At 41.7% G+C, this 21,020-nt stretch overlaps 1 protein-coding gene across 1 annotated transcript; it reads left to right on the top strand.

Moving 5' to 3' along the window:
- The first annotated feature begins 3,891 nt into the window (after positions 1 to 3,891).
- NARF (nuclear prelamin A recognition factor) lies at positions 3,892 to 20,783 on the top strand. The gene is made up of 12 exons (XM_064150883.1): positions 3,892 to 3,976; positions 4,604 to 4,692; positions 5,220 to 5,300; positions 6,281 to 6,424; positions 7,075 to 7,207; positions 8,426 to 8,560; positions 12,458 to 12,576; positions 13,411 to 13,540; positions 14,190 to 14,262; positions 15,732 to 15,869; positions 16,469 to 16,626; positions 17,203 to 20,783. The coding sequence occupies exons 2-12, from the start codon at positions 4,666 to 4,668 to the stop codon at positions 17,442 to 17,444; spliced, it is 1,380 nt and encodes a 459-aa protein (XP_064006953.1). The 5' UTR covers positions 3,892 to 3,976; positions 4,604 to 4,665; the 3' UTR covers positions 17,445 to 20,783.
- Positions 20,784 to 21,020: the final 237 nt, after the last annotated feature.

Genomic DNA, 21,020 nt, shown 5'->3' with positions numbered 1-21,020 from the left:
GGGAGGAAAGTTTCTAATTCACCTGTAATACTGAATGACTTTCCTGACAGAGACAGTAGGCTCCACTTACAAAATTCCTTGTTTCTGGTTTAGTTAAGCATCACTGCCATATGAAAGCTGTTCCTGTTCAATCCATTACAGCAACTTCCCATGTGAATCTTGGGGGCGAAATGGGTGAAGCACAAACTTTTGTAGTTTAGCTTGACTTCTTCAATTCCCTTTATGTAAGTCAATGTATACCTCCATCTCTAAGTGATATTGGATCCTACTTCAGTTGCACAGGAATGTGGCCCTTCCTGAATGGCATACTCAATTTTTGGCTTTTTTCCTAATATGAATCCAGATACTTCAGAGTGTTTGCTCAAGGCCATAACATGGTAGAAGTTAGTCCAGCTGTTCTTGAACATTGGTGTTGGTGAACAGTAGCTAAGATTCGATGAGGCAGTGTTTTTCATAACAACCTAGAGGGAACTTTTTGAAGACAGGTTTAAAAAAAGAACTGAGGAGTCTATGGTATAGACTTAACTGACTGTAAATAGTAGAAAATACAAACTGATCTGCAATTTTAGTGTAACTGTCCTTGTGGGAAAAGACTATGAGGAACTGCAAGAATTAATTGGCATGCTTGTGCATCATGAAGCACTAGCTGCTGGATTTAGATGAAAAATAGGAAGTATCGTGTGTTCTCAGCCCAAAAAAGCAGCTGACTGAATCTTTTGGGGAGAAATTTATGTATAAGTAGTTGTCAATCAACTTTTATAAGCAACCAGTTTCTCTGGAAAATAAGTGTTAAGTCGTTTTGAGTGACACAAGTAAAAATATTTCTTGTGTCTAGAGAAAGAAAACTCATCTGTTCCCTCCACTCCATATAAACCCTCAGTTTTATTTGTATGTTATCTGCAAAAATATTGGCAGCTGTACACTTGTCCAGTTCTGCAAATACCAGAGAAGGACGACCTGTTATGGCTTAATTTAGTTATTAACTTAGAGAGAAATTATTTCAACTATGGGAAATACCACACATACAATAAAGCATTTGTCCAAACTGGAATATGGCAAGGATCTTTGTAAGCCTCTAATATTGTTTAATGATTCTTGCAACGTTTTTTTTCCCCTGCAGTCATCTGGGGCTTTTACACCAGCACTTTGAAGCAGCTAAGTGGCATTATGCCCAACAATAAAAAGAAATTAAAGAAGAAACACATTTTAAAAGCCTGGTCTTGGGCTTAAGGAACAGCATAAATTCTAAAACATGTAGCTGCAGAAACAAAAAATGTTTGCTAGAAGAAACATTCAGAAATACGTAGCTATTTGTGGACTCAACAGTATAAAAATAGATTTTGTAAGGCACTGTGTAGTAAACACACTTGTAACCTTTAAGTTGTTGACCTAGAAACAAGAATACAGCTAGAACTGAAGTGGCCTTTGTTTTGCATTAGGCTGATGCTACCATTTCTGGTCCTTTTTCCTAATTTCAGATTGTTTTCCTAAATATTACTTTCTAGCTCCCTATTTTCCCCAACCCCCCTTAAGGTCTTAAGCTTAGCTGTGCAATAAGCATATGACCTTATTAGCATGCCAGGAGAAAATTCCTCCAGTGCTTGATTTTAAACACTTGGTTGGAAACAGTCACCAAACTCATGTTGTTTTGCAGCTGGACTGAATTGGCTGCAAGTCCCTGTTCTGAATGAGATCATCCTATTGAGCTCTGTGTGGTGCCCCACTGACCCCTGTGGGAACAGGACGTATAAAGCCTGGGGAGTACCAATTTCATGGAATACGTGTTTACCAGCTGTAACGAAGCTTTATTGCCCAATTCTGACAGCTGCTGAGTGGCATATGCTGTCAGTGACTTGAGGAGGCTTTAACAGCTGGCAGTGCCTTGCAGGACTGATGCGCAACCTCTAAAGCTTTCTCAAGTGGTTTGCAGTCTGCTCTTTTAATGGAGAAGTGCTTAGTTTTCAATTTCATTCTTGATGTAAAAGCTGTAGGTGCAGGTATAAATGTTAAATGTAGCAGTGGAGGTCTAAGAGATGGAGAAAGGCCCTAAAAGCAAGTAATGCTCTTAAGTGCTACCTACTGTTGATGCAGGAAAGCATTTATATTGTGAGGGGGTTTTGGAAGCAGCCTTGCAAAGGTAGGAACTGTTACCTCCCCTGAGGCAGCTTAGAACAGGATGGTGCTTTCTCAGGTTGTCAGGCATGGTGCTGATGTAATTGATCTGGTGTTCTGTGGGGAAAAGGCATAAATAGCTAATGGAAAGCAGAAATTGCTCTTGGCAATAAAATAAATGGGACATCTAATTATTTAATGATTACACAAATATAATCTTACACCATGCAATGAAACATTGAGTCCTTGCACACTTGTAGAAGTTTTTTTTCCTTTCTCTTTGGTATAAATTCTTAAATTGAAATTAACTAAGCCCAGGGATTTCCTAGGTCAGAGGATGTAGTAGGTGAGGTTAAGTTGTAGACGTAAGATGTCCTCAGTGTTTCTGCAAATACTTCAGTTTTCATACAGTTAGCAGTTTTGATTGTAAACATAAAGAAACATGGGAGAAAATAAAATATACTTAAAATGTGATCTGTGCAGTTACAGAAATACCCCAAACTGTCTTGTGAGGAATCGCTATATCAAGTTTGGATAATATATGTAAGCATAGTCACCCAAGTGTGAAACAGAAGGATTTTAGCAATGCCTTTAAGTGCAAATCTCAACACGTCCCTAATTTAGAGCTTTCATCTGTGCCGTTGCTATATTTGTCAGTGCTGTTCTGTCTATTGTATCCTCGTGGAATGAAGCTGTGAGATTGGCACATCTTTTTAGTATGAAAATATTCACCCAAAAGAGCAGGAAAAGAACTCACCTAATGCTGCTCCTCCAAGCATAAGAAAAGCAAATGCTGAAGTTGAGCAGGGATTGCTCTGGAGTGACGGTGGCGCTTTAAAAACTGCAGTAACATGCCAATGTGACATGGAAAAGCTTTCTGAACTAAGACAGGAGAAGCACAGAACATTATTGCCAAAGCTATTCTAATTTTTACTGCAAGCTGTAGGAGTACTGATCCTTTTCCAGTAAAGCAGTATCAACTTACTTTTCTTTAAAAGGGTAGCAATAGAGTGTTTTAATTTGCTTTCAATATAGGTAGGCTAAAGAATTCTGATTTCCTTGATCTTCTCCTGCTTCCTGCAAAGGGGGTTGGACAAGATGACCTTTGGAGGTCGCTTCCAACCCAGACCATTCTATGATTAATGATGACTGACCTATAGTCTGTAAATTACACCCCTCACTTCCCATTATTCTTACACTTTGTTCGGAGATTATCTTTAAAACACCAATTAATTTGATTATCAAATCTTTAACAGCCACAAATCACAGAATTATAGAAATCAGTTTGGGTTGGAAAAGACCTTGAAGATCATTGAGCCAAATGATCCTTGCTTTCCAATACACGAAGGGATCCTACAGGAAGGCTGGAGAGGGACTTTCCATAAGGGTGTCTAGCAATAGGACAATGTGGAATGGTTTTAAACTGAGGAGAGTAGGTTTAGACTGTATCTTAGGATGGAGTTGTTCAGTAGGAGGGTGGTGGGACGCTGGGACGGACTGCCTAAGGAGGTCGTGGACGCTCCTGGACGCTCCCGTTTTCCTGCCCAGTCGGGATGGAACGGCGAGGGAGAGACAGAGCGGCTCTCAGCTGGCGGCTCAGGGACGCGGGCGCGCAGCGTAGACCCTCACGCCCGCCCCGCAGCGGGGACGCGCAGATGCGCGCTGCCGGCGGCGGCTACGTGACGACGCTCAGGTCCACAATGAGCCCCGCCGCGCGGGGGGGCTGGGAGGCGGCGGCGGGCCCAACCGGGAACCTGTCGGCGACACGGCGGAGGGCGAGGTGCTGCCAGCCCCGCCTGCCTCTGCGGCCAGCCTCGGCGGCTTGCCTCCGCCTGCCGGGGACGCAACTCAGAGCGGCGGCGAGGTACGGTGTCCCGTTCTTCGTTCTCCTGACCTTTTCAGGTTGTTTGGGGGTTTTGGTGGGGATTTTTGTTGTTTTTTTCCGTGGAGCTGACGAGCTGCAGCTCTTGGCCGCCCGCCTACTTTCTGCCGGCGTCGGGGAGAGGGCCGCGCTGAGGGCGGAGGGGCTATGAAGAGCCGAGGCGGCGGAAGATGCGGAGAAGTAACGGCAGCAGCAGAGCTGCCCGCGCTGCTGGCGGAAAGAGGCCGTGCCGCCGGGCAGTTTCGTTGCGTGCGAGGGGACCTTTCCCCCCACGGGGAGTCCCGTTTCTGTCGTTGAGCGATGTTTACCCAGACGGGCTGCGGGGAGGGCTCGCTGCCCCCTCGCACCACGTAACGGGGCCGGGGCGGTGGCTGGTTCATTGCAGCCCGGTGCGTGGCGGAGCACGTGGGGGGCGCGGCGGGGCCGCCCCCGCCCTGGGGGCCGCATTGGCTGCGGACTAGCGGCTCGACCGCGGGGACTGCCCGGCTGGGGCGATAAGAGGGGCAGACACAGCCACAAAGAGCGGCAGGGACGGGAAGGTTAGCAGCGAGTCGTATGTACGCGGGAGCTCACCTGCCTGTTCCGCTCCGCTCTGCTCCTGTCCTGCAGCCCCGGCGGCGAGCACAGCTCGGCAGCCGCGCCAGGGCCGAGGTGCACTGGCTGGATCGCAAATGAAGTGCGAGAACTGCACCAAGAAGGTGAGTGCGGCGGTGGCGTGGCCGTGCACTCCTCGTGTCTCCCTCAGCCCAAGGCGGTGGCGTCCTGTTTTGCCCAGAGTGGCGGCCGGCTGCCGGCCCCAAGGTCACCCACCTTCTCGGCAGCCGCGGCGCAGCCCCGCGCCCCTCAACTCGTCCCCAGCCTGGCGACGATAATCCCCGGAGGCCAGCATCTCCCCGAGCAGCGTTATCGTGGGGACGCGGCTGTTGGACACGGCTGCGACGTGAACACCGAGGTCGGTGTGCTTGGTGTCACCCTCTTCTCGGGCTTAGCAACCGCGCAGCGCCGTGTCTCTGCTGAGGCCGGGATGTTAGGAGCAGTTGCTGTCACCGCAGCAAATGCACTTTGAAAACAAGATTTTGTGTGTAAAGATGTTGATTTATGACTTTGCCAACAACTGTTAAAGGATTAGGTTAGTTTGTAATGATGCACACAGATCTCTTGAACATTCTCTTGCTGCGGGGTCAATGTGTCTTACATAATGGGTGTATTTCATGTTTTGTTTCAGGAATGCAGTAAAAAACAGAAGAATGATGATACACGAAGTACATCTGTCGATGCATTGAGTTCAGATGGTAGTTTTGAAGAGGTAATGCTCTTTTTGTAGTTGCTGGACTTCTTTTTTTTTTCTCTTGTGTGTATTAAAGGAGGTCATAAGTGGAGAACCTTCAAGTACTGAGTACAGCGCTAATCAACAAGCAGTTGTAACCCATTTTGAGCACCTCTAGACATCTCAGTGAGAATCAAAAATCTTTAAAGAAGGTGAAATAACCTTTTTACTTGGCAAGCACAAAACACAAATTGAGGTTATTAAAAATGGTGTTGAGTGTGAAAAGTTTATTACATAAAGTCTTCAAAATAAAAGGTGCTTGGAAGCAGAAAATAGGAATGCTGGCAGTATAGTGCACAAAGTGTTCTCTTTATATTAGAAAAACTCACAGATAACCTGCTGTTTTTCCATGGATAACTGGTTCTCTGGGAGTGGGCACTTGGGACTGAGGAATTTTTGAATGGGTGGGTGTTTTTTGAAGTAGCTTGATTATGTTGCACTTCTGCCCAAGTATTCCTTCTTCCCACAGATGAGCTGCCACGATGTTGTAGTCAGAAGTATGATCTTAACAGTGTATGTTCAGTGTGACTGTAGGACTGCAATCTGTTTGTTTTACCCTGTGGTAAAAAGCCAAAGTCATCTTGCCACTAGAGAGGCATTTGGCTATTAAAGAGGTTTAATAGTTCAAGTTTTCTCAGTTGCTTGGTAAGTTGATGGGCACTGTCAGTTCTGAAATGCAGTGCAAATCAAGTTACTAGAACATATGCTAAATTTAGATCTGTATTTATGCTTAAACGTTTTGCAGTTTCATGGTAATAATAGGAGCAGAGCTATGAAGAAGGATGGAACTGATTATTTTGATTACTTCCAAACAAACTTGAGTGTTATGCAAGTGTTATGGATTGTCTTGTTTTAAACAAAACCATGACAACGTGTTTGTTTTTCATCTGGATCACTACAGTAACTTTCAAAATCCATTGATCATTATTAAATACCTGTTTCTTTTTTCTTCTCCCCAGAAAAATGAGTTTCATACATTGGCTAATGCTAAAATATTCCTTAGCGACTGCCTAGCTTGTGACAGTTGTATGACATCAGAAGAAGGAGCCAGAGTTTTCCAGCAGAATCAGAAAGAGTTCTTTCGTATTCTTAACCTTAATAAGGTGAAGTAACACAAATAATAACATGGTTTTCTGTGAAGAGAAGGCACTCAGCATGACTAAGCAGCTTGGTTTCCCAGGGCAGATACTGTGAAGATTTGTCAGGATATACATTTTTCAAAGAGGAAGTGAAAACTTAAGCAAAGCCAACATTAGAGTACTAAGAATAATTTTGTGCAAGATGTGTGACACTTAACCTGATTGCTAGACTAAGGTTTCTGCACCTGCAAAAGTAAAAGTTTTGGAAAATCAAACTTCCTCATTACTGTAATAACAGGGGTTTTTTTTGTGGTTCAGTGTTTATAAATATTCTTGCTTATCTTGCTAGGTTGTTCCAGGTTGCTAGAATGTCATAGATGCTAAATATCTCTTTATACCATTAGGAGACCAACCACAGAATTGGTTTAGGAAGGGTGGATTTTCCTGAGTTATATAAAAGAAACCCCTACACATTGTTAGAGATGAGCACTGTCAGGATTGGAGGAACATCTTGTCCTGCTTTCAGCAGGCCTGATAGTTGTTTCATAGGAGTTTTAGTGATATGGCCCACTGAAGCACGGGATGCTGAGTAACTCCCAAGAGCAGAAAAGGAAGGGAAAGTAGAGAACTTTATCCTGTTGTAATTACATGTCTTGTTTCCTTTTATTTGCCAGAAATGTGATACCTCAAAACACAAAGTGTTGGCAGTGTCAATATGCCCACAGTCATTGCCTTATTTTGCTGCTAAATTCAACCTCTCTGTGAATGATGCAGCCAAGAGACTCTGTGGTTTCCTCAAAAGTCTTGGTAAGTTTGATGGTCAAGCAGAAAGGGGAGATTATTTTAGGCTGGGTGTTTTTTGCTTCTTCAGCAGAGTTCTTTGTTGTGCAGTCATAAATTAGATTGTGCAATGGCACTTTAGAGTTTGAAACGTGCCACTGTGTGATATTAATGACATGCACCAGTTACAGACATGGATTGGAGCTATTACTCTGTTGATAGTAAAGGTCACACAATAGGACGTTACAGAGTTGCCCTTAAAGTCTTCACTAACAAGAAATCAAGGAGGATTTGCTTGTGTGCTACAATAATATATCCTCTAACTTTGTAACTTGAGAGAGTAGGGAATTCTTACTCTAAATGCCTTCCAATCCTTTTGACATACCTCTTGAACTAGTCTCTGTTCTTTTTTTCCCTGCAATTTGAAGTTGCATGAGAATTGTATATGCCTGCTTCATGTGGCAGCTGTATCTCCTGTGCTCTTTACTGTAGATAGAACAGGTTTTCTTTAAAAAACATAACTCACTTTGCCTGTAGATCTGAGGAGTTTTTAATATACTTGAGTGATGCAGTAATAAACCTATAAATTGCTTCCTTTTTTTTTTTCATCTCTGTACTCAGTAGATTTTCTTAATCTACAAGGAATGCTGAGTTCTGGTGGGCCCCAGTTTTCTTAGAACAAGTTAATTATCTTGGCCTTGCTGTAGGGGCATGCTCAACATTATGTAGGCTTACAGGGAGTATGTTGCTAAATAAGCAGGCAGAAGGTCTCTGCAGTGTTGGTGATATGCTCATGTACCTTTGCTGATACCTTCAGCAATGGAAGATATGCCTCTCAGCTGGATAGATACCATTATCCACACAAAAAACCCCATGTATATGTGACTTCAGCATGGCTTGAAAAGAATTTTCAGGACTTGCCACATACAGCCCAGGAGTTGTGAAAACCCACTCAGTTAAACAAAACCAATACATGCTAAATGGCAAGCTGCTCCTAAGGACACAGATAACCATCTGAAGTGGTCCTAGACAGCATTAGCAAGTTGGTGACCATTTTAAATTCATCACATCAAAGGTAGATTTTCAGTGCGTGGCTTTTATTTTTTACTACTCTGTTAGCGGAAATTAGGGGAGGGGAAAGAATATACCTGTTAATCCTCCCAAGTTTTTCTGTAGGCCTGGGACTTGCCTGTGAGATAGCAAATATTCTAGTAATCTAGTTTTCCTTCCTGCTTTCTTTCACAGGGGTGCATTATGTATTTGACACCACTATAGCTGCTGATTTCAGTATCCTGGAGAGCCAGAGGGAATTTGTGCAGCGGTATCAGCGGAGGAACCAGGAGGAGCATGCCTTACCAATGTTTGCCTCTGCTTGCCCTGGTAAGAACCCTTTTCTCCAGTCTTCCTGCATTTCAGCCTAGTCCCACTGGAACTACCAAGGAACTGAGATCGTTTCACTGGAGAGCCTTGCATAGCTTACAGCATTTTGGCCTTGCTTTTGAGTGATACCAAACACTGCACAGCCCTACTGGTCACCAGCAGTGCTGGTCACCCTCAGCACATTTCAGGGCCTGTTTTCATGGGCTGTTGGGAAAGCAGAATGTGTTTCCAACAAGCATCATCATCTTCCCAGATACAAGTGAGGTGTAATAGCTGTAAATGTGTGATAGTGCTGGGTAAGTCTTTAAGGCTTGTGTTAGTGCAGTGTAGAGCCTTAACAAGTGGACGCAAAGGTTACAATAAATTCCATGTCTGCATTTTACAGTTGTTTTCTGTTGGAGCTCTGTATAAGGTGAGGAGCATGAATCTTTTTTTGAAGAGCCACAACAGAAAAAGAACCTTGCTGCAGCCCACAGCTTGTGATAATACAACCTGAACTACTGATGTCCTGTGCTGGTGTTTGTAGGTGGTGTTTATTAGTTGCATTTCTCATCACTTCATAGAAGCAGTATATGCTACATGAATCTCTGAATAACAAATCTGAAGTGGAAATAACACTGAGGTTTTTAATATGTTGTGTATGAATTTGAGAGAAACTAATCCAAACTGGAATTAAGGAGTTAATGCAAACAAATTTGCTGCTTGTGCATCCAAACCTCAAAGTTTAGCATGGCCTTTCCTTATTGAAAAAGATCTTTAAGGAACTTTGGTAACTGATAAAATGAAACCACAGCTTTAGTAATCAAAGTTTTCAACTTGCCACTTCAGGCTAGGGGGAAGTAGCAAATGACCTTACTCTTGATGACTGTGGGATGGTTATGATTAACATTTAAACAATAATTCCCACTAGAAATCTCACAGACTTGGATCACTGAATGCTTCACTTGTGAGAATTTGTTCTGTTATGTAAAGAACCTGCCCTTATCACAACTGAAAAGATGTGTAAGATTGCTGCTGTTTACTTCCTCCATCTCTTAGCAAACCCTCATTTCAATTCAAGTATGGTAAGTCACACTCCTGAAAAAAGTATCAGAAAGGAAGTAAAAGTAACTCCTTTGCCTAACCCCTCTCAGTGCCATCCTAAAGCTCATGGTGCTGCTTTGAAATAGGTGAGTTGTGTTCTTTTCAGAAGTGTGACAGTGACAAGACTTAAAATAGTGCTTGTTTATCATCACTGTAAAGTTTTAAATACTGCTGTTGTACTTCTGTGTATTCTTCAGTGGAAGTACCTGGGTTAGACTTCAGGAACTACATATGTGTATTAGGAGAAAAAGTGGGCTTGGTGTTTCTCCTGTTACTGTTATCTTAGTGTTGCCTCCTATTATCAGGAGCAGACATATGCTGCGTCTTGAGGGTTTTTTTAAAACTATGAAACCAGTGGAGCTGAAACACCCCAATGTTACTCAGCCTTAGGGTTAAAATTCAAACCCCAAAGATTTCTTGTAGAGCTTCTTTTGAGTTAATTTTCATTTTCTTCATCCAGAAAAAGAGCACAGACCTGCTGCTTGTTTGGGCAATATTTTTAAATAGTTCATGGTGCTTCCTTATCTCCTCTACAAAAGACTGTTTTCAGTGCTAGTTACAGTGTTAGGGATCTGCTGTGGTGTAGATGGCAGCAGAAACGTGGGTGCTTTCCATTCCTGGAAAACAAAACCAGAATCCCCCTGTAAATGCATTTTGAAAGCATATGATATTAAATTCTCATTGACTGCAATTACAGGGGAAAAAATAATCATCAGTCATCTTGAAAGTAAGGTTGTTCCACATGTCTCCTGATTTTAATCATCTGGGTGCATTTTCTGTTCCTCATTCTCCTTCCTCTCTGCCTCCCAGATGACGTAAATTTGGCCCAGAAGAGTTGTTTACTGGGTATATTTATCACAAAATGGGGTTTATATAGCTCTGTAGATACAAGGTCAATGTGAACTCAAGTCTAACTGCTTTAGTGTTACTTATCTTGGGGTGTAAATTTCCACAGAACTATCACCCTCTGCAGGAGTGGTCTGGTCTAAAATCTGCCATGAGCAAGAGAGACTGTATTGTCCCAGAACATGACCAAAGAGCATTTTATTGTCTCTTGTCTTTGCTGTTCTTACCTCCTCTTGCTGCTGCCTTAAAAGAAAGTGAGCTAATATTCTTGGGGGATGTTTCTTGTAGAAAGTACAGCAGTGTAGCTACTGATTGCATGTGTAATATCTCAGATTAGTCAACTCTCTTCCTTAATTCACCAAACTGGTTAGCAGCAACACTTGCTTTGGGAACCAGCCAGCACTTCTAATCCATTGCCAACCTCTGAACTCATAGAACAGGTCAACAGGGCAGGCTTACAGCCTAAATAGGAAGAGTGTAGCTACCGGGGATTCAGATGCACTTTGTGACCACTAAGAATGTGTTCTGAACTTAATCTGCAAGAGTTTAAAGGTGATTTGGAAGGGTTTGTTGATGGTGGTCTATGTTACCATCAAAGAACAAGTGGAGGAGTATCTGAATGAATTCATGAAGGGTGCAGAGGTATATTGATGGAGAACTGAGCACCTTGGGCATCCTGTGAGAGTGGCTCTGGAGTTCAGCCCTATCAATGAATAGGCAGAAACAGCCAGTGCAGATGCAAGGTGCAGATAAATGTCTTGTGTTGCTCATTCACCCAGGCTGCTTGTGTGATTAAACAGTGACTAATGGGCATTGTGGACCTGGAGCTACTGGGTGCTTGTTTAGCCTACTACAAGGAGGGAAACCATTTTAGAAGTTCATTTGGGCAACAAGTCTCTTGGAATTTAGTGGAATTTCCTTATAGTTCATGTCCACAAATAGCTAAAATGTTAAAAATCTGAAAACTAGGCTGATAGTAGGAATGCAGTGGCAATTAATGGTAATCATAGCTGCAGCAGAAGGGAGAAGGAGCTTCCAGAAAGGCTACTAAAAAGAAGGCACAATGTTGTTTAAAACCCTCCTTATTTTGATTGAAGCTGGTTTTGTTCTGGTTTGACAGCACTTGAGACTAAAGCATTTAAGAACTAGGATGTGCTTATCATGCAGAACATGCTAATGTGGACCAAGCACCAAGAAATTCAGCCCTTTGTTGCGGGTGACATCTTGGACTTAAAGTCTCACTTGAAGTTGGACGTTAAGCAAAGTTCTTAATCAGTTTTGAGGGTGATGTGAGTATACATAGCTTGCTGTAGATGAAATGCTGAAGGGGTCTGGTGAAAGGGGGAGAACTCTTGAATGAGTCAGAATGTTGAATGCAGAGAGATTTCAGATGATTACTGTGCATGTAGTTGAACGTGGGAGTGTTTCTAAAGAAGGTGTGGCTACTCTAGTTACTAAAGAAGCCTTTTTTTTCCTCCAGGCTTAATCCATGTGCATCTTGTGATAATACTTTCATGTGACCCTTCTGTTCCTGGGGTGCAGGCTGGGTGCATGGATATTAAATCACGGGAAACAGAAGGTCACAGTTAAGCAGCTGAACAGAGTGCATTTGTTGTCGTATCGGTGATCCAAGGGCTGAGGTCTGGAAAGTCAGCTTACTCCTTGTTAGCTGAGGTCCTGTTCTTTTGGCTTTGTTAAATCTGTGCATTAGAAAAGGGTAGAATGGATCTTGGAGTTCACAGTGGCTTCTAGGGCTAGAATTGATGACACAGTGAATTATTGATAGCCAACTGTAAAGCAGTATTAACAGCCTTGAGTCCTACAGTGCCCAAGATGGGCTTCTAGCCCCAACAGAGATGTCCTACCTATCATGGAGGTATCTTTGTTTTTAAGAGCTGTTTTATTAACTGCTGCCACTTTGCCATGTTTCTGTGCCACTTCACTATCTGTGGTTTTCTGTCATTCCAGGTTGGATTCGGTACGCTGAAAGGGTTCTTACCAATCTTGTGACCTCTCACATTTGCACTGCAAAGTCTCCACAGCAGATCATGGGCTCCCTGGTAAAGGGCTACTTTGCCAGGCAGAAGGTGAATAATTCTGATTTATTTTTACCATTATACTCTTCTATAAAGATGGGCTAGTGGATTTTAATATCAAAATGCATATCTTAGTATATTATGAAGTGATAAAGCATCTTCCTGAATTGTTTGTTTTTTACTTCAGTAATGGTGCTCTGCTGCTGTACAATCATCCATGACAAGAAGAATGTACAAGGAACCTGGTTTAATGTGGTGCAGTGTGAGCAGTCAACAACCCTTGCTGTCCTAGTGCAATGTGGATATACATATTTGTGGATTAAACTAAATCCAGAGTAGCTAAAGAGATTCTTGTTAAATGGTGCCTGTGTAGCTCTATAGCACAGCCAAAACAGGAATAGAGGAAAGGAATGTGGAAGTGCTCTGTTACCTGGGATCAATAAAAGCATTATGTCCTAGAAACTAACCTTACCTTAACTGAGTATGTTGAAAAAGCTGCTGTTCTTTTTTATGGATCATACTTAAATTTAACTGTTTCCACGTTATATAGGAAGGGACAGCAGTAGAGTAGTGCTGATGGACTAGCTGTGGATGAAATGACAAAAGGTCAGCCAGAAAACAGAATTTTAAAGTCCTGACTTGCACTCACCTTCTAAAGCAATCAGAAGCTGCAGGAAATGAGGTCTGAAGGAATAAGTAAAAGTCTGAAGATTGGCTGCTTTGTGACTTTGACAAATCACTTCATCTGCATCTGGCAGTCCTTAATTGCTGAGGATTGATTACTAGTATTACCTACAGAGTGTATGGTGCTGGTTTTGCCTTTGTCATCATTTAAGCTGTTGTTTGCTCTTCATACAGTTCACGTGTGCTCTCCTCTGTTCACAGAACTTGTCTCCTGATAAAATATTCCATGTGGTTGTGGCACCTTGTTATGACAAAAAACTGGAAGCCTTGCGGGAGGATTTCTACACTGCCTTGTATAACTCACAAGAAGTTGATTGTGTGCTGACATCAGGTTAAACCTTCTTTAAACTTCCTATTTACAAAGAGCCAAGTGAATCACGTTGTTAGAATAGCCTTTCTGCCAGACTTGGCTTTTGGTGAAGTCTGCTTTAGTTGTAAGGTTAGCTTTTTTCCTCCTTTAAGTGTATGTTTTTGTGCTACTAGTAGTGTAGGTATTGTATAGGGAGGGCAAAGTGAAAAAAATACTTTTTCCTTCTAAGTTGCTATTTGTCTGAAAACAAAATTTAGGCAACCTTTCGAGAAAGGCAAGAGCTAGAAAAAAATCACAAATCATTGTTTCATGGTTGTTATGTAATGTCCACTGGATTTATTCATAACATTCCAAGTGGCTTTTTGGGGTGGCTTTTGCCTTTAGATTCCATGTCCAAATTATGCATCCTCTTTTTTCCCCTGCAGTGTAGAAGCTTCCTTTGAACTTTACCTAACAAAAAGGCTAAGAATAGCATTAAGCAAGCTAAAGGTCCTTTTCTTCAGGGCTGGAAGTGTCAGGCTTCTTAGCTTCTGGAGGGAACTGACTCACACTAAGAATTGGAGGATGTGACTGTAAGCACCACAGGTGTGGGAATTTTCAGCTCTTGAGCAGAGGCACAGCATGTGCATTTTGCTTTGTATTGAAAGTAAAATGTCATGTTTTCCTACAGGTGAAATTGTCCAGATAATGGACCAGAAAAGTGTGTCTATGAAAGATGTGACTGAAGTAGCTGTAGATAGTTTGTAAGTAGTTTTGTTGTGGATTGCTTCCTTATTCTGATAACAAATGAGAACACCTTTGAGCATATTCAACATAAATATGAAATTTCTTAAAAGTATGGTTTGGGTTTTCTTCTGAAAGATTAAAAAAGAAACCTTTGTCAAAGCCTGAGTGTACTAAAACCTCACCTTTGATGTAAGGGTTAAAAAACCCCAGAGTTTTCTCTCAGATGTTCATTCTTATCTATAAAAGTTATGAAGCAGCTAATAAAAACCTGTACATACTTCAAATCACATGTTTTGTACTTGGCAATGACCCCTTTTAAAATCTGGGGTTTGAAGATACATGTAGCTCCTTAGGGATATTTTAATGCAGTAACATTAAATTTGACTAGATGAAGATCATGGCTTGCTTAGTATATCTGTCTACTTCAGGGTGTTGACCTTACTCAGAGCTCTCCTGTTTTTGAGCTTGTGGAGAGCTGAACAGCCTTATCTGCCCTGCTCCACTGCCTGGCTAAACACAAAGATGCTGAGATGCGATCAGGGCATTGACCATCTGTTCTGTGCTTCCCTCTCATTCAGAGCAGCATCTTGAGAGTAAATTTTTTACTTCATCTCATCTGTTTATTTGAATTGGTAGAAGTAGCGTCATTTCAGGAAATGGTGCTGTTTGAAGTCCCTTTTTTTAATGAAGACAGCAGTTAGTTTTTCAGAATTCAAGTGAAACATGCTTGAGACGAAAGCATTGAAGAGCTTTTGTTTACTGACTGACTGAGGAAGCAGCTTGCATGTTTTAATTCTCAGGCTTAGTTACAAAGGCTGGTCTTTCTGCTTGCTGATCTTTGTTCAAGTGTGACAGATGTTCCTTGGTGTCTTTCCAAAGTGGTGGTAGTGGAGCAATAAATGTGCTTTCTTGCAGAAAGCTCTGGAAACTTCTAAAAGACCTTTTCACTTGCAGTTAGTGTCCTGTTTGGACCTTGGCTAGGCTGGAGCCATTTAGTTGATACAGTGGTAACCTTTTTAGAGCTCTTGTTCTATGATCACTTCTACCAGAGCTTGTCACACACAATGAGAATTATGTAAGGGTCTTAAAATGACATAGAGATGGTCCTTGGTTTTGGAAACAGCCTAACCAGTGAAATAAACAAGTTCTTACTGAGAATTTATCTGCTCTGTGGAATCAGTTTATGTTGGAATATAATGTTACTTTTTAAAGGGATTGATCTAGTAATGCTGGCTCAAGATGGGAGACTTGATTACATTAAATTTTTGCCTTTTTAGTCTTTAAAAGTAAATTTCTTTTGCAGAGAAAATTGTGTAATTCTAAGTCCACTTCTTAAAATAAGTCCCAGCATGGCAGCAGTTTGTGGTAATTTGCATGGTGTTAAAGTCACATGGACAAAGTAGCTTGTGTTTGAGTTCTGAACTCAGTGTAATGAACTGAAGGCCTGAAATTCTGGAGTTCATCCTTCCTTCTGTTGTTTTCTAAGGTTTGATGAAATAAAGGAGGGAGATGTAGTAAGGCACGAAGGGAAGAGATCTGATGGTTATCTGGAGCACATTTTTAAACATGCTGCAAAGGAGCTTTTTGGCATGGATGTCAAGGAAATCACCTACAAAGCATTAAAGTAAGTTAGAAGCTTGCATCTTTTATGTAGGGTGAGCTAGTTGAAGTATTTTCAGCTGTCAGGGACCTACAGTCGTCACCTAATCCAACTGCCTGACAACTTCAGGGCTGACCAAAAGTTAAAAGTATGTTACTAAGGACATTGTCCAAATACCTATTAAACACTGACAGGCATGGAGCACAAACTACCTCTGTAAGAAGCCTGTTCCAGTGTTTGACCATCCCCTCTGTAAAAAATAAAAGCTTCCTTGTGCGCAGTCTGAACCTCTCTTGGTTATTGGTGCTACAGTTATTGCTAACCTGTCTTGCACTGACAGAGGCAGTTACATGGCATCAATCTGTACATTTGTTCTGTAAAATGCCTCCTGCTAGCTTTAAGTTTATTAATAAACTTTCCCACCCTTACATATTTGATGTAATTCTATTCTGAAAATTCATCTCCAACTTCTGCTTAACTCAGTTCAGAAACTGGAATAGTTCTCCTAAATCTCACTACTGTACTTGTTCTGTTCTTTTTAGAGCATCTGGCTTCAAACTGACACTATTGGGCCATCCCTTTGGTAGTGCAGGATCTAAAATGTTCCCTGTGCTTCTTTATAGGAACAAGGACTTCCAAGAAGTTACCCTGGAAAAGGATGGTGAGACTGTGCTACGTTTTGCAGCAGCTTATGGCTTCAGAAATATCCAAAATCTGGTTCTGAAGTTGAAAAAAGGAAAGTTTTTATACCATTTTGTTGAAGTCCTTGCTTGCCCAGGAGGTAAGAGTAGTTGTGGACCCGCAGTTGTTCTACACCTATGTCTTGAATCTCAAAGGGGAGTTGCCTTACAGGCAGGCACTTAATTTCATTGCTTTTTAGTTCTCTTCTTGCTAATCGAAAATGCTTACTGCTTAATGAATGGTCCAAAAACCATTTGCAAGGTTGGCTCAGGAATTGATTGGGTTTTCTAAAATTAACCATGATGTTATTTGTTCTGACCTATAAATGACAGCATGGCTCTTAGGATTGTTTCAGAGCTCAGGGGAGCTACTCTGAAATGGTGGTTGTCAAGGGCAAGAAAAGTCAAGGAACATAATTAAGATCATAAAACCACAGAGAAGGGAGAGTGTTGATTTGGAAACCTCATTTAACGTGAGGATGGTTTTGATACTGGAGTCACTTGAAACACAAATTCTAACAACATGGGGGTAGTTTATGCAGAGACACAACTTCTTCCCATAGGTAAGTATGAAAAAGAAATTCCAGGTTAAAATAAACTGTGTTTGTATCAAATCTCCATCATCCTTGCAGCTTTTAATATTTCTTTTGTTGGCCTCTTTTTTTTTTCCCCCTAAGGATGCTTAAATGGAAAAGGTCAGGCACAAACTGAAGATGGAAAACCAGATAAAGCACTGCTTAACCAGATGGAAGAAGTGTATGCTGCAATACCTGTTAGACTTCCAGAAACCAACCTCCACGTACAAAAGATGTACCAGGACTGGCTGGAAGGCATGGACTCCAAGAAGGCCCAGGAAACTTTGCACACCCAATACAGCGCAGTAAATCAAACAGCAAGCAACTTGGATATCAAATGGTAATAAATCAAACTTGCAAAAGATTTGCTTAGGTTAGTTACAGATCCAGCACTGGAAACACTATGCAATTACAGCTGCTATGCACTAGCTGAGTGTGTGAGTGAGGTGCTACCGGATTGTGGGTGGTGAGTTGTGAAGAGCCCTTGCTTTGAAAAGCAAAAAGAGACATCTCCCTCCAAAAGCCCTGCTTTTTTACCACATAGTTTAACTTGTGTGGTTCATTTCCTGCATATAATGGATTTCTTCATTCAAAACCATGATCTTGCAAGGTATGTCAGTGCTTTCTGCCTGAGGCTGAAGAGTTCCCTTCACAAAGTGGGCTCCCCCAAGACCACCTAGGTGTGCAGTCCCTTTCATCATGGGAAAGCAATCACCATGAATTGCAGTACTGTTGCAGTTGTGAAGGGACTTGGGATTTTATTTGCCTCGTTGACAGAAAACCCTTCAGAGGGACAAGCATGTACATGGAGAAGTATAATGAATTGATGTATACCTTCTGTCTATATTTTAACAAACTATCCCATTCCAGACTGATTTTATGTTCTGTAGGGAACAGGATGCTTCATGTAAACTGAACTTGGGAAACAAAATGGTTATAATGCAGTCAGTCCTTGAAAGTAGTTCCAGGTAGGTTGGTTGGTACATGAAGAATATTTTCTTTTCCTTCTAAGTTTGTTTGTTGGTTTTTTTTTAGAAACCAACAGCTAGGAAGGGTGCTGCTCCTTCCCTTTGTCTGGCGTCTTTGGGAGAGTGACACATGTATATTGCTGTCACATGAGCCACTGCTACTTTGCCAGATATGCTGGGCCAGACCTACAGCACTTGAATGAATCAATGTTTTGGTACACGCAACAGCAGATTGGTCTTTCATGTATCTAGCAAAAATCACTTCATGGAGTGCCTCTGAATAAAGTACTTAGCAATGCTTGTGAGCTCCTCCAAAGTCATCATACAGAGGCATCATTCATTTTGATGCACTTAGTTTTTTTTAAGGTACAGTGTGGAGGTTTCATTAACAGGCATCTTAGTGTTACTTACATGCAGGCTTTTCTGCAACCCCGTGAGTTGCCAGAGGGTTAAAGAATGTGACGTACAACCCCAAAAAACCTTATTACCAGACCTCTTCATGTTGTCCAAGTAGCATCAAATTCGTTCACAATTAATGGCTACTTGACACTATCAAGGTTTCAACTTTACTTTTCCAGTCTGCAAGTGTGGAGCAGCTTTTTTGTTTCAGGCAGTTTGGATGAATCTTGTAAATTTATTACAACTGCTTGTAGGAGTAAGAGCTAATACTGCAAGAACCTGTGTATTTGAAAGCTGCATTTAACATGAACACAGTGGCTGGGCTAAAGGCATTTGTGAAGTCAACATGCAAGTTCTTGTATTGGCTAAATAGAGGTTTAAAAGGAGAGAAACAGACTTCAGTGTGCTACACCGATGACAAGAGATAGTCCTCTTAATGTGAAGTTGTTACAAGATTGACAGCTTTCAATTAGACCTCCACCTAAGTAAAACTTGTCTCTTTGAAGGATGTTTTCTTTCCAGTGCAAATGAATTTGATTACTGTGCTATCTGAATGCACACAAGTAGATTAGACCCAGAAAAAAGCCTTGGTAAGTTGTTCCTTGTCATAATAAAAACGTTATATTTATGTGGTGCAATATCAGAACACCTACAGAAATCTACCTCTGTACAGTAAGGGAGTCCAGAGATGGTGGAAGATTGTTGTGCAGCTGAAGCTGTATTAAATGTTTGCTAAGGAAAGGTGATGGTGTTTGTGAACTGAGCGAAGCAACATCTGACTCCTTTCGTTATCAGTCAAGATTTCCTCCAAAAACTTCCAGCAGAATTGCCCTGTAATGAAGTGGTCTTGTTCTGTTTGTACAGGCATCTGTCTATGTATATATGGTTTATAGCTTGATGGCATGTTTAAATTATATCACTTCAGTTCTTTGTATAGTCTGCTTATTTTTTTATGTGTGTATACCAGGCAAAATGGTATGAAAAGGTGTTTTTTTTCTGATTAAATCTTCACTAACCTCCCCAAGAGCTTCCTTCCTGTTCTGAAAGCATCCTCTCGGACTGTTTGTACAACTTGACAAGCACTCCCTTTGGAGGAAGCACTGCTCTAGCTGCTCTCTTGCCGTGATGCTTGCCTGCTGCACCAAAGAGCCTCACTTCCCCTGCTGCTGGGAGACCCTGGCAGTGGGCCAGCAGGTGAAATCGATCTGCAGTGTACCGTGCTGTGCTCCTGCTGCAGGGGACATCGGTGGCTCAGTGCATAAAATGAACTATTTCAGTTGAATCCATTTCTTCCATCTGCTCAAGAGTTTTAACCCATTGAGATAGTAGCAGTGTAAAAACTGAGTAGGTATTGGTCTGCCACAGTGTTCTTTTTAAAGATGGGGAGGGCACGTAACTGGGCAGCTTTTAGTGGCTAAGTGGAATGTATGTATTATAACTAGTGACTTACAGTGACTGATACTTGTCTTCTTTTTGGAGGGTCAGCTTTTGTTTTATAAGCCTTTTTGCAGTAAAAAACTGCTTTTAACTCTAAAACCCTTTTCTTGAAAGTGCCAGTTTAAAAGAACAGGGAGGGAAAAAAAGTGTTTTCCCTTAACTGTATTAGGTCTTTCTTCCTTAGTCTTCTTTCACTGAAAGCTTAACATGTACCAGAAAAACCTGTCCCAACTTCATATCCAGTGAAATACTTGCCTAAGATTTGAGCCTGGCTTCAAAATGTAGAGTTGGGAAGTCTGGTGTTGGCAGTGTGTTTCTAGCCACACTTCTGAAACTACAGCATTGTTTATTTCCCTGATAAGTTATTGACAACTAAGAATTTTCATTGTTACTGCCTTTACAGCAATGGGAAGAGTTCCTAGCGTGGTCACAGCCACAGTGCTTTACTTCCCAGTTGAATGTTGTGCTGAGCTGATCTTGTCTCCAGGTGATTTTTTAGAAAGTACTAAATTGGAAACATTGGGGGACAGTAACTGGAAACGCTAAATTGATTGGGAAATCATCTTGAGGTATTACTGACCTGAGCAGATCAAGTACTTGATACCTTGGCTTATAGTACTTCACACTGAGACTGCTATAAGATGCTCGTTATGAAGTACTCTGCCATCTCCACTGAACTTGCCTCAGCAGCAGCCTGTCTTTGTCCACTGCAATTAATGAGCAGGGCCAGACATGGGGTTATGCTAAAGGATGTATCTGTATGAAGCAGGCTCAGGTGGGATTGTGTCTGGATAATGTTCAGTTACTTAAATGTTGGTGCTTTGTATTCAAATGGAGCATGACCATCAATTGTCCTAAATAAATCTTGATACTAAATTATGGGCTGTGTCAGTCTCATTCTGTAGAAAAGCTTGACTGTGTTTTAGCATAGTTGCTTGTCTGGTGAATTTAGCATGAGCATGTGATAAGTCTGTATCAGCTGTTGATGTGTATTCTGGATTACACTTACACTGCAAACTAAAAAAGGGAAGGAGGATATTGCTGGACACCAGTAGGAAATGGTAATTTCCTGTTCAGAATACTAAAATAATATACTGAATTGTGACAAGCCAGACA

The sequence above is a fragment of the Pogoniulus pusillus genome, chromosome 11, assembly GCF_015220805.1.
Source record: "Pogoniulus pusillus isolate bPogPus1 chromosome 11, bPogPus1.pri, whole genome shotgun sequence".
NCBI lineage: Eukaryota > Metazoa > Chordata > Aves > Piciformes > Lybiidae > Pogoniulus > Pogoniulus pusillus.
Note: the sequence above shows the minus strand (reverse complement) of the source record. Positions and strands in the feature narration are given on the sequence as shown.